This window comes from Leopardus geoffroyi, chromosome C1, assembly GCF_018350155.1.
Source record: "Leopardus geoffroyi isolate Oge1 chromosome C1, O.geoffroyi_Oge1_pat1.0, whole genome shotgun sequence".
NCBI classification, from domain to species: domain Eukaryota; kingdom Metazoa; phylum Chordata; class Mammalia; order Carnivora; family Felidae; genus Leopardus; species Leopardus geoffroyi.
Genome location: NC_059328.1, coordinates 171,110,885 through 171,125,385, shown reverse-complemented (window position 1 = coordinate 171,125,385; position 14,501 = coordinate 171,110,885). Strand labels below are relative to the sequence as shown.

Below are 14,501 nucleotides of genomic sequence, written 5' to 3'. Positions count from 1 at the left end.
GTCGGACGCTTAACCCTGAGCCACCCAGGCGCCCCTCCCTTACTTAGTTTAGGTTTCTGAGTAAATGTCACTTTTCCTCTACCTTTCTGTAGGAAGAATAATGGCCCCCAGAGATGCCCATGTCCTTATCCCTGGAACCTGGGAATAAACTATGTTACATGACAAAGGAGAATTAAGGTTGCAGATGGAATTAAGGCTGCTAACCAGCTCACCTTAAAATAAGGAGATGATCCTGGATTATCCAGACAGATCCACTGTACTCACAAAGGTATTTAAAAGAGAGAAGGTGGAGAAAAATGATCAGAGAGATGCAAAGTTGCTAGCTTTGAAGATGGAGAAAGGAGCAAAGAAATGTGGGTAGAAGATGAAAAAGGCAAGAAAACAGATTATCCCCTAGAGCTTCCATAAACTAAACACAGCTTTACAAATGCATTGATTTTAGTCCATTGAGACCAATTTGAGATTTCTCACCTCCAGAACTGTTGTTTAAGCCACTTTTAAGTTTGTAGTAGTTTGTCGCCACTTTTAATTTTGTAGTAGTTTGTCACAGCAGCAATAGAAAACTAATATACTACCCCCCCATTTAAACCTATAAGCCCTCACCTGCTAACTCCCCCTCTTTGCTGCTTAATTTTCCTCCATAAAATATGTCACCTTCTAACAAACTTTATAGTTTAATTATTTCATTTATAAATGTAAATTCTGTAAATAAATGCAAACTCGATAAAGGTATGGATTACCTATTTTGTTCAGTTTCCCGGGGCCTGGCACATATGGTTAGGTGTTCATATATTTACTGAGAGATTGTTTGATAGATTATATGAATATGTAACAAGAGTTGTGCTAATGATGATGCTGATGGTGATAAAAATACCATTAATCTTAAAGAAAAACTACATATAATCAGTGGCTGTTTGTAGTCAATGACATTTAGATTTATAGCTATATGTTAAAAGCTTTCAAAACATCTTTATTGCTCAGACTCTGTATTCCTTTTCTTCCCAACTGCAACACCTCTTTTTTAAATTACAGTTTTTAGTAACTGAGGAAACACTACTAAGTACATATTTTCTTTAAACTCTTAATATTTTGAGAATATCACATCCTACCTACTATAAGTTCAGGAAAAAAAAATCCAATATACAAAGTATTTCCCTTCTGAATGAAGTTATTAACATTTGACAAGGTCTCCAAGTTTGAAATATGAAAGAAAAAATTTTGGCCAATTATCAACAAAGTCTTATATTATCTCATTCAAAAAAGATAGAATAGTCTTTGACGTTAAAAGGCCTTTACCTGTTCCAGGAGTAGGAGTAGTCGTCATAACTCCAACAAGAGGACTCTGCATTACTGAAATGTTTGGCTACATGAAAATAGAATAAAGTGTTAGAGTAAAAACGCAAAGTTCTAACCAGAACATAAACACAGTAAGTGTTGAAAGGTTTCATTCAATAGACAACTGCATGTCTACCAGGTACTAAGGATGCCTCTAATTAGTTCACAATCTAAGAGTACTCCAACTTTTTTCTTTAAGTTGAGCAGTATTATTCTAAAATATGTTATACCCTTTAGCATATTCTTTGTTTAAAGTCAAGTTACATGAAATAAAAAGACACTGTTCTTAGTAGAAAATAACTTTGCTATTTGTTTTTAGTTCCTAAAGCACAATATTTGAAATAACACACAGAAAAACAGAAAGATGGCAGAATTCTATTTTTAAGCAGACATTTACAAACCATGAAATAATACAGATTCAAATCAGTCTATATAGGGGCACCTGGATGGCTCAGTTGGTTAAGCCTCTGACTTCAGCTCAGGTCATGATCTAACGGTTTGTGGGTTCGAGCTCTGCATCAGGCTCTGTGCTAACAGTTCAGAGCCTGGAGCCTGCTTCCGATTCTGTGTCTCCCTCTCTCTCTGCCCCCTTCGCTGCTCCTGCTCTGTCTCTCTCAGTCTCAAAAACAAATAAATGTTAAAAAAAAAAAAAAAATTTTTTTTTAAACAAATCAGTCTATATAATAAAAAAGACAGTATGCCTCTGTCTCTACTAGTAGAAAGTTACAAAGCAAGAAAATTATCAATACTAATTCCTTTAAATGTGAGAAAATTAAAGATTAAACAAAGGCAATATCTAATCAAGAATGAGAACAGACTTTCTCTAGAAGTAAATATACAGAAATAGATTTTTTGGTAACAGATTCTGATTAAACTAAGGAAATCTAAAATCTAGCTATTATCTAGCAACCAGAACCAAATGTTGAAATAACTTTAAGAGAGATACAAAATGTACTGTTCAATTCTTAATGCCATTTTCTTTCACGATTAGAGAGAGGCTAAGCAAAGTCTTGGGGCAAAACTAATGAGGGCTTTTAACTAATAATAACATTCTTACCAACTTTTAAATCAAAAACATTCTCTACAAATTATAACACAAGACTTTTAAACATTTTGAACATAGTAATAACTGTAAACTACCTTTGTTTTCATTGGTTATCAGAGAAGTAATGAAAACTAGCATAAATTTATAAGCCAGTCATTCTCAAACCAAACATGAAATTTACTTATCAACCTTTTAGAAAAGTATCCCAGGCCAGAATATTCTGATTTGGCTAGAATACCATTGTCCAAATAGAACATAAGCAATATAAGTAATTTTAAATTCTATAGGAGACACATTAAAAAAGTAAAAATAAGTAGTTTATTTAATCTAGCAGGTCCAAATTATCATCATTTTCAATATGTAATCACCATAAAAAACTAAATGAAATAGCTCACATTCTTTCTAAGTCTTCAAAATCCAGTGTGTATTTTACACTTCAGCGTATCTCAATTATGCATAGGACTAGCCACATTTCAAGTGTCAACAGCCACATTTGGCCAATGGCTACTGTATTGGACAGTAGCGCAGTTCTAAAAGTGACGGAAAGAGAAGGTAATGTGTTTTACACAGTGAATTAATTCTGCTTTGCTGGACAAGTAGGCCTACTATGCTAGGCATACCAAGTCTAAAAATAGTCAAAATTTACTAGAAGATGCTTTCTACCATTCTTAAACTTTCTAGCAACTATGCTGTATTTGATTCAGGGAAAGGCAAACCAAACCAAACTGCAGAAATATCCTTATACAAACAACTTATCAGTTTAACTGACACACTGTATGTAACTGTATGTCCTGCTGAAGCACAATAGTGATAGAATATTTGTGACTATATAAGCTACTAACCTTCCTACTTAAAAGAAAAATCCATACTACCTTTAAACTGACCATCCAGAGTTACTATAGTAGTGTCAGGACAGCATGGCTGTTACAAACGTTGGCTCTAGATTGAAGACCGCCTGGGTTTAAAGTTTGGCTCCACTAGACTAGTTGCCTTACTCTTGACAAATTATTTCAGCTTTCTGTGCCCTAGTGTCCTCAATGATAAAATGAAGCTCATAACAACTAATTCACAAATTTGCCATGAGGAAGAAGTGAAAAAAATACATAAAACAGGAAGTTTTAAGATCAGACCTGTATACCAGAGGTACTTCAAAAGTATCATTTTCTTTTATAGCTATCAGTCCCATCAAAACACAGGATCTCTACCTTGCATAATCTATGACTGAAAATAACTCCATCAGAACGCCTACACCCACACCAACCAAAATTAAACATTGCCATCAGAACACCTGCACCTGGAACAAACTAAACCATCAGCTCATAAATATGGGAGGCTGCGTTTTCAGTAAAATAAGTAAACAGTGAACATAGCTCTAAAAGGATATTTGTCTTATATTAATAAAACCATTCCTAAAACAAAGATCTCAAATCATTACAAAGTACCCTACATCTGGATGAAACCCTAACTCTTCATTTGTTCCTTCACAAAATTATGCATACTGAATTTTTTAAACAATTGGAATCACTGAAACCATAATCATTTCTATGTGTGTATTGCTAGGTTTAGGGCAGGGACAAGTAAATAAGACCTACCTATAATACACCACAGAATCACCAATATGCAAAAACAATCGGCTGTTCTATTATATTTTTTAAGAACATTTCATGATAAACACAATGTAAGTAGATTTTATGATAAATGTCCTTAATAGTTATTCTGTGCAACACAGTTACACTAAAGTAGACCTCAGAAAAACATTTCAAATTACTGATCCTCGCTGTGTATCCACATAAAAATAAGAAATTACTGTGGATCATAAATGGGAGTGTGTACATTACCTGTCTTCTTGAAGTTAAAGGTGTTGATCCAAGTCCTGGACTGGAAATATCATCATACATACTTCTAACTGGTGGGGCTCCACTTTTATCTTTATGAGCTGGCACAACTGGTTGTGGTGGTGATCCACCTACAATGCACAAAAAACAGTCAGGTGAGAAAACAAGTCTTCCACCTTTCTGATAAGATTTTTTTGTCATTTACACATTTTTAAAAAATGTTCATTTATACATTTTGAGAGAGATAAGAGAGAGTGCACAAGCAGGGGAGGGGCAGAGAGAGACAGAATCCCAAGCAGGCTCTGTGCTGTCAGCACAGGGCCCAATGCAGGGCTCGATCCCATGAACCACAAGATCAGAGCCTGAGCCACCCAAGTGCCCCTTTTTCATTTGTATCTTTAAAATATCAACTTAAACTCTTGTTTCCTAGGGCTTCTCAAACTTTAATACACTTAAGAGTCCATCTTGTTAAAATTCAGATTCTGATTCAGAACATGTGAGGTGGAGCCTGACACTAAATTTCTAACAAGCTTCCAGCTATGCCAAAGCTGGTGATTCATAGACTGTGTGTGAATAAAAAATTTCAGAATAAGAAAACAGAAATTTTAGTTTTTTGTAAACACATGTAGCTTTTGCTTTCTCTACAAATCCTTAACATTTCAATACAAAATCTGATCATATTTCTCACTTGAAAGTAGGTAAACAGCTCCAGTTTAAATACACTTGAATATAATCACCTATTGTGGAATTTGTCAAAATTAAAGAGATCCCATTCATGTTCCTCATAATAGAAATATATTGAAATACATAATATATATATATAGGAAAAGAATCAACTTTGGGGACATAAGAAAGTCTTTAAAGGGGCACCTGGATGGCTCAGTCAGCTAACCATCTGACTATTGATTTCAGCTTAGGTCATGGTTCGTGAGTTCAAGCCCCAGGATGGGCTCTGCACTGATAGCAAGATGCATGCTTGGGATTCTCTCTCTCTCTCTCTCTCTCTCTCTCAAAAATTAATATTAAAAAAAAAAAAAAAGATGCCTTTATAAATCAGAGAATCATCAATGCCAAATAGTGAAACAGACCTGACCCTCTGTTATGACTTAATGTCTAAGCTTAGATAGTACATCATAAGCTGTTTAGAGCATAGACTATAAAACAGAACTAATCTGAGCTTTAACCTCCTGCTCTGTCACTTACTTACAAGTAGGCTTGGGGCACCTGGGTGGCTCAGTCGGTTACACGTCCGACTTCGGCTCAGGTCATGATCTTGCGGTTCCTGAGTTCAACCCCGCATCGGGCTCTGTGCTGACAGCTCAGAGCCTGGAGCCTGCTTCACATTGTGTCTCCCTCTCTCTCTCTACCCTTTGCCCGCTCACACTCTCTCTCTTTCTCTCTCAAAAACAAACATTTAAAAAAGTTAAGAAAAAAAAAAAAAGTAGGCTTAAGGAAGTTCTTTATTGCATTTAGCTTCAGTTTCCCCTTTTGAAAAACAGGGATACTACTACCTAACCTTTAAGACCGATGAAAAAATGAAAGTAACATATAATATGCTTAGGGTATTGCCTGGCTTATAAGTACTCAATATATAGTAGCTACAATAAAAATACATTTGAAATACATATTTGACCCTTGACAAACACAAGTATGAACTGCACATGTAGGTCCATCTATACAGATTTTTTACAGTGCAGTACTGTAAATGTATTTTCTTTTCCTTATGACTTTCTTAGTAACATTTTCTTTTTCTAGCTTACTTTGCTGTAAGAACAGTTTATAATACATATACAAAATGTTTATGTTATCAGTATATCAACTATATGATATATAGTTATATGTCAGTGTATCAACTATATCATATATAGTTATCAACTATTTATGTTATCGGGAAGGCTACCTTCCAGTCAAAAACAGGCTATTAGTAAAGTTTTGGGGGAGTCAAAATCATACTAGAATTTCCAAGTGTCCAGGGGGTCAGTACACCAAACCCCTGTGTTGTTCAAGGGTCAAATGCTTAAAAAACAAAAACCTATCCAGAATAATAATAAGTCAATTATGAATATAATTTATATTGTCCCTGATCAATCTTAAAATAATAAACCACTTTAAACCAAATAATACCTTAAGAACAAAGTGAGAAGTTTTCCATTTAAACATCTATTAAAAGGATATCAGCTCACATTTGGAATCCAACCATTTCTGTAGCTAATTCTCACTACTCATAGTGAAAACCTCAAAGTTATCTCTTTTTTTTAATGTTTATTTATTTTTGAGCAAGAGAGACAGAGTGAGAGTGGGGGTGGGACAGAGAGGGAGACAGAGAATCTGAAGCAGGCTCCAGGCCCTGAGCTGTCAGCAGAGTCCAACGTGGGTTGAACTCACAGACTGCAAGACCATGACCTGAACTAAAGCTGGACGCTTAACTGATTGAGCCATCCAGGCGCCCCCAAAGTTATCTTTTAAAATATTTCTTTGCTAAAGGAGTCTTGTAAGATATGTGTTGCATTTAGATATTTTGTGCTGATAATTGCAAATTCTGTGTAAAAAACTTTCCCATAGTTTGTAGAATAAATCTTTCCACTAAACATGCTGAGAATCTTAATTCACTATGACTAGAAGTAGAATTTATATCTACACATTTCAAATTACATTTCTTATACCACAAATGGCAAGATCTCATTCTTTTTTATGGCTAACATTCCATCATTCCATTTTATTTATATACATACGTATGTATGTGTGTATATATATATATATATATATACACACACATATACGTACGTATATATGTGTGCGTGTGTAAGTGTATATATATATATATATATATATATATATATATATATATATACACACACACATATATATATCACATTTTCTTTATCCATTCATCTATCAAGGTCCTAGAGGGTGGTAAGTGAAGTCAGACAGAAAACAAAACAAACCAGACTCTTGAATACAGAGGGCTGGTGGCTGTCACAGGGAGATGAGTGGGAAGATGGGCAAAATAGACAAGGGGCATTACGAGGTACAAACTTACAGTTATTTATTTATAAATAAGCCACAGAGATGAAAGTACAGCATAGGAAATACAGTCAACAATATCGTCAATATTGTCTGGTAATATGCAGAACTGTCAAGTCAATATGCTGTACGCTGAAATTAATATAGCACTGTATGTTGATTACACTTCACTTAGTTTCTTTTGACTGAATATTTGCTATTATCACATTTAAGATGAACTATTTACATGCATTAAGTTATTCAGTTGAAGTTAAATGATATTTCTTCCCCCACACTTTTAACATCTCTGATATGGATAATTTATAAAAAACAGTATCTTGGCATTGTATCATATTTAGTGCTTTTCTTTCTTAGTACTACTTAAAATAATGGCGAGTTTTACAATCAAGGGCATCTTAGATCGGATGAAATACAGTATACATAGTTTTAATGAGTGGTTCTTAGAATTACAGTAGCTTATACTACTTATACCTTTATTCCAAGAGTCTAAAAATCAAAAATAGAGGCATTGCTTATTTGTTTTAATTAATAAATGTGTTGATAAGGGTGAATGTTGCATCATTACTCTTTTTAAAATTCTAATACATGGTTTAATAGTACTAAGAAACCATTTCAAGCATTTACCCACCTGCAAGTAAAGGTGATCTCATTTCCATTACTCCCACTGAAGGGCCACTGACAGATCGAGGCTGTGGAGTCACTGGAGCTGGCAAATCTCCCATTAAAAATCCAGGTAAGAACTGGGCATTAACCCCTGGTTTTGGAGATGTGGGTGAACCTAGCATCATTGGTTCAGATCCTAAATTAATCAAAAAATAAAGTAAAACAAAGGACTTTAATGTTACAATATCTAACAAAAAGATGTAAGAAGCTAGCATAAAAAATTTTGAGACTTTAATCAAAACTTACATATTACAGAAGCAAAGTTGAGATTTTAAAAACCAATAAAAATTATTTTTATAAAAATGCAAAAGTATTTTTATTAACAATACTAATCTTACAATTGTCCTAGTTCATTTTTTTTTAAGTGTATTTATTTATTTTGAGAGAGAGAGGTAGCAGGGGGGGTGCAGAAAGAGAGGAGAGAATCCTAGGCAAGCTCCACACAGAGCCCAACACAGGGCTCGAATTCGCAACTGTGAGATTATGACGCGAACTGCTCAATCAACTTAGCCATCCAGGCACCCCTGTTCCTGTTTATATTATTTCACAGATTTAAGAATCCACTTTTATTGGGATGCCTGGATGGCTCAGCTGGTTAAGCGGCCCACTCAATTTTGGCTCAAGTTCATGAGTTTGAGCCTCCCATCAGGCTCTGCGCTGACACAGGGAGTCAGCTTGGGTTTCTTTTCCTCTATCTGCCCCTCCCCTGCTCGTATTCGCACCCTCTCCCACTCTCTCAAAAATAAATAAATAAACATTTTTCAAAAAGAGAATTAACATTTAGTTTTATATGGAAAATTTTTGTATTATCTTTAAAAAATTCTTAATGCATACAGAATAACTTCTTTCCACTTCTGGGTCAGCTTCTACCTATGCAACAACCAAAAACAAGGAAAGAGTGGGTGCGCTAGTTACACGAAGTTTTAGCAAATCAAACACAACGGGTATAGCTTGCTATATGTTCCATTTTTTTCTTTTCCATAAACAAGAACTATAAACCATTATTGCGATAAAAGTGTAATCATGCATACATTAGAGCACATAGAGCACACATGAAATAATAGTGATGATTAGAAACTAAGAAACATTGAAAGATTTGGAAACTTTATTTTTGGATCATTTTTAAAAATCATTTTAAAGTTAGGAATAATCAATAAAAATCTCCCTAACATAAAACCAATTTAAAGACAGTTGATACTTCACAATCATCAATTTAAAATTAATTTTCACAATTTACAGGATAGGTATTATTATTACCATTATGAAGAAAAGGAAGCTATAATCTACTCTAATTTCAGAGCAAATTAGCACAGTATGAAAAAAAAAAAATGGGCCCTGGACTCAGAGACCTGGGTTCGTATCTCTTGGCAAAATGGGCATAATCACAGCATCCACTCACAGACCTTTGATTAGAATTACAGCAAATTAAGCACTTGACCCAGTATCTAATATCAGTAAGTGCTCAACCCTTATTATTCTAAGGGTATCCTAGGATAGCAAAAACTGAGTGACTAAAGTGTAAATGTAGAATTTGCAATTTCTACTTATTAAAATTTAAGTTTTCAACTATGTAACAAGACTGAATGTGATTCACTGCACTCAGAAAGGCCAAACGTTTGATGTATTATTTACATGGTTAACTATTCCTTAAGTTCTAAGCAGTCTCAAGAATTTGTTTCTTGCTATCCAAATGGTGTCAATTATTTATCCTTCCTCATTATAGTAGACTTAGGTATTAACAATGCCAATGCAAGTGTATAAAAGAGGAAAAAGGCAAAGTCAGGAAAAAAAAATGAAGCAAATACTGAAATAAGGTATGAAGAACCATAACTGTATTGTAATTGTTTTAAAGTGCTGTTCCTACGTTGCTAGTACATATTTCCAAAGAATATACACACCAAAAGCCTAAACAAAAGCAAATTCTGAACAGATATTTAGAAACTTATAGTAGTAAATACAAAGTTTTAGGTACCACCAACTACCTCATTCTCCCATCCCCCCAAAGAAAAAAAAACATATATGGCATTGTAAGAAGAATTAAGAAAAGTTCTGATATATCTGTATATATATTGTGGTAACACTAAGCACCAGAGTGAGGAGAGCACAGAGAGGTCTTAATCCGCCTGTCACTTATCACCCCTTAGGCTAAATTTCACTTAGAGAGCTAGAATAATCATCATGCAAGTCTTAAATTCGATTTCAGTCTGCACACCTAAAATCTGTTAAATACTAGGTCTTACTCAGCTAGCACTGTTTGCTGAAATAACCCTTGATTTTCATATAGCATTAGGTGCTGGGAAAATTATTTATTCTTCACCTGTAATATATGAACTTGAACAATTAATATCAGCAAATGTCAGATTTCTGATGAGGCGATAAACAGGGACGGGTTTATTCACATTTACAACCCCAAGAAATATGCACTCCAAAATGTTTTTGTTGAATAGAAAACTTTGGGACTGGAAATGATTTCCTGATCTCTAAAATAATACAAAACATAAATACCTAGACAAACATCTGTACTTAAGTTTAAAGGTAGCAGAATATCTGCACTGACGTTATGCATTTAGTTTTTTATGACTAATTCTAAAACAGTCCAAGTTAACTCCATTCCCAAAAGAAACATTTTGCACCAAGCATAGCAAGCACTATTACATCCTTCAAATGTAAAAAAACAAAAAACCTCGTTCTACAAATATCGCGCTTGCTTTCTTTTCCAAACTCAAAGTTGTAACCTAATTTTCAAATGTGTCTCTATGATAGCAATTTTCTGCTAAAAATTTTGACGGTTCTCACAAGCGCCGAAACTCAGCAAACAAAAAGGAAATCTACATCCTGTTAACTTGATAGATTTTTTTCTTGAACAACACTTTCAGCAAGGCTCTCCGTTAAACAATGGGAATGAATTTTTTAAAAATTCATTACGTAACTGATTAGAGAAAAAGACCTCCTACAAAGTCACTTCCCCAAGATAAAGGCGGGAAAATCGTACCAACTCCCGGCTTCCTATTAACGCCAGTATCTCCATGGCTACCATCAAGGGGTTAAACGTCGCACAACCGTAGTTTCTACTAATAAGACTCCTTTTGCTAAGCCCAGGGCAGGTAGGAATCCAACAGAAACTAAAAGCCCAAGTGACCAAAGAACGGTGAGCTGTAACCACACTCCAGGTCACCGCCCACCCACGTGTACGCGGATCCGTTCCTTTTCACCGACGCCTCCCCGGATCCAGGAACTCCGCACAGCGTCCTCGGCGCTCGGAGAGTCTCAGGTACGGGCAGAACGAATGCGGCCCGCGTGTTGGGGGACAAAACGGCTTAGTCACCACTGGACAGCCATTCCCACGCCCTACCCAGGCCCGCAGCTTCCCGGAGCCGCCTTGCTGGCGGCAGGGTGATGACGCCCTGAGCAGGGGGACAACTGAAAACTTGTGGGTGAACCAGGGGCTCGTACCCGCGACTGAAACTAGCAAAGAGCCTGATGACTACTGGCTTTCAGTCTTGCTTGCTCCTAGTCCTACGGCGTGGATCGCAGCGCCAGCGAGGAAAAGCAGTTTTTCACTCACCCAACGAGGGCGCCTGGGGTTCCACGGCAAAGGTTGCCATCGCAGCTGCAACCACACTTGGCCCCGCACCTTCCCGATTTTCAAAAATGGCGGAAACTCTCTCACGGGTAAGGGCGCGCTGCCTTATGAGGTTGCGTAACTTCCGGTCTTGCGCTATACTTTTATTGTGGGCGCCGCAGCAGTCATTTTGGAATCGGGCAAACGTCTTTTCGCCGAGTCTGCGTTTCCGAGAGGAATTTCGCAGGAAACGGGATGAACTATGGTGAAAACGATGGTTCCGGCAATGGTTTTTGCTAACGCTGTGCGCCTCCTGAACTGTTGGTGCTTAAGTTTCATGGAAGCACATGTTCTTTTACTCACGGTTTCATAATTAGAGTGAGTTTACCCAGCACTCTGTCATCTGTCAGCTTTTCCAAGTAACACCTGAAAAAATTACCTTAACGAAGTAACGGTGCCGCTTTCCAGTGTTGATTTCAGGCTTGGCATATGAGTATATGAGTTGCGTTCTCAAAGTATATTTCCTACCATCTCTATGCCATTTTTTAAAAATGTTGTTATAAAGGCACAATTTTACATTAAGCGTAACGCATACATTGTTTTATATACATACAAAAGATATTGAACAGTGGAGGCTAATGACACTGGAGAATCCTGTGTGCTCATCACTGTCCCATCTCTTCCGTCCTCCTCCTACTTTGCTGCTTTTTTTTAGAGTCTTCAAATATAGGTTACGCATATTCACATTCTATACGTTGTTTTGTTCACTAACTTTATAAAAATGATATGCAGCATGTATATATTCTGAGATGCTCTCTGGTCCATAACAAACTCGTTGTCCTCTAAATCCCCACCCATCTTCTCTCCCTCTTTCCTCTGGGATTTCCTGAAATCCCAAATCCAGCAAGAATGTTGTAATTTGAATGAGGCAATAACAATTCCAGCATTACTTAGTTTCTGGCAAGTTCCCAGAAATCAAACTTAAAACCAATTGGCTTTTTTTTTTTTTTAACAGGTGTGTGGGTTGAATTGCATCCCTCAAAAAGGTATGTTCAAGGTCTAACCTCCAGTACATATGTTACCTTATTTGGAAATAAGGTCCGTAGATGCAACCAAGTTCAGATGAGGTCATACTACATTACAACAAATTTGGCAGCTTAAACCAACACAAATTTATCTTGTATAGTCCTGAGGGCAGAAACTTGAAATGAGTCTTAAAGGGGCCAAAATCAAGGTGTCAGTAAGACTGGTTTCTTCTGGAGGCTTCAGGGGAAAATCCATTTCCTCAGGCTTGTAGCTCCTTCCCCCTTCAAAGCTAGTGGTACAGCATCTTTTCTTTCTCTGGCACTGTTTCTCTCTGCTTCTGTCATCACATGAACTTCTGTAGTAAACTTTCCCTGTCCCTTCCTGTGGTTATATTTAGGGCCCACTGAGATAATCCAGGATAATCTTCTCATTTCAATAGCCAACTGTGCTGAGTAAGTCAATAGTCCTATCTGCAAAGCACCTTTTGCTATGTAAGGTAATATTCATAGATTCCAGAGATTAGAGTGAAGATATCTTCAGGGGCTGTCATTCAGCCCAACATGCTCACAAAACCCCTTTTTAGAATGAAGATTCCAAGAAGGGTTTATAAATGAAGGATTTCTGAGTAATATAAATATTATATTATAATATGTATTATATTTATAAATATAAATTATGATCTGTCCAAACCAAAGAACATTATGCACCTGTTAAAAAGCATGAGCTATATTTGGTGTGTGTGTGTTGATCTAGAAAAGTCTTCATGATCGACATACTGAAAGTAGCAATTTGAAAAAATATATATGGCATCATTTTATTTTTTTAAAGTATATTTGTTTTTTTAACGTTTATTCATTTATTTTGAGAGAGAGAGTGCACATGTACCCCCTAGGTGCCACTAAAAAGCATATTTGAATACATATGCAAAGGGGTGGGGAGGAATGCTTATTAAATAAAAGAAGTGGGGCACCTGTGTGGTTCTGTCAATTGAGCATCTGACTCTTGGTTCCGGCTCAGGTCATGATCTCATGGTATGTGGGATCGAGCCCAGAGTTGGGCTCTGCACTGAGTGTGGGGCCTACTTGGGATTCTCTCTCCCACTCTCTGCCCCTCCCCTGCTCACACTCTTTCTCAAAATAAGTAATAAACTTTAAAAAAAAAAAGAGAGAGAGAGAAGCCAGGAAGGAAGGAAGGAAGGAAAGGAGGAAGGAAGGAAGCTGGAAAACATTTGTGCCAAACTATTAACAGGGAAGATGGAGGAGGAAAGGTGTTTGTAGTTGGAGGGCTTAAGAAGGGCCTTTAGCTTATTCTATTTAACTAATGGTTGACTATAGATATTATTTACTGTTGTTATTGTTCTTCAAATTAAAAACTTGGTTTCTTTAAGAAAGAAAAATCATTTTCCTTTCTTCATTTGCATTTCAATATTCTACCTTTAAACTGGCTCTTTCCTTATCAATTTATAAAAATGCCCAGTTTGCCCTATCAAAAAACCTTCTCTAGACCTTGCTCCTTCTTCTGGATACCATGCACTAATTGCACTCACATTCTTCTCTTTTTTTTAAGATCTCAAAATAAGGGTCTACAGACTTCAGTAGACGATCTCTTTCCCTAAGTTCACCATCTTGTCTTTTAATTCATTACACACTTGCTCCTGGGTAAATCCTCTTCTGAAACCACTGACTGCAACTCCGTTTCTCCTAATTGCCAAGTGAAGGTCTGTCTCTATGACATCTGCAATATTCAACAGCTTAGACAATCTTTTCCTCAATTCAAGTGTTTTTCTTGTTTTGGTGATGCTACACTTCCTATTTCTCCTTATAACTTTCTACTCTTTCCCTAACTTTTCCATACCTGGTCCCATTTCATTCTAACCTGGACATGTTATTGTTAGTTAAAACTTGATCCTCTCTCTCATCTATGCAAACAATTAATGCCCCTCCACTCTCTAAAGCCAAATGCTACTTTTCTAGATGCTTGCTGAACAACCTACCAGTACATCAAACCTCAA

The 14,501-nt window shown here is 36.3% G+C and overlaps 1 protein-coding gene across 3 annotated transcripts in view; it reads right to left on the bottom strand.

The window, feature by feature from the left end:
* Positions 1-11,569, bottom strand: part of NUP35 (nucleoporin 35) — a 35,364-nt gene extending 23,795 nt beyond the window's left edge. For 2 of the 3 annotated variants that reach the window (XM_045480435.1, XM_045480437.1), the window contains exons 1-4: positions 11,468-11,569; positions 7,868-8,038; positions 4,219-4,346; positions 1,297-1,363 (exon numbers count right to left, since the gene is read on the bottom strand). In XM_045480435.1, the coding sequence (XP_045336391.1) occupies positions 1,297-1,363; positions 4,219-4,346; positions 7,868-8,038; positions 11,468-11,507 (406 nt within the window). In that variant the 5' untranslated portion in view covers positions 11,508-11,569. Of the gene's footprint in view, positions 1-1,296; positions 1,364-4,218; positions 4,347-7,867; positions 8,039-10,894; positions 11,006-11,467 lie in introns of those variants that run through there. The other variant, XM_045480436.1, reaches the window with a different exon arrangement.
* Between the last annotated feature and the right edge of the window lie 2,932 nt (positions 11,570-14,501).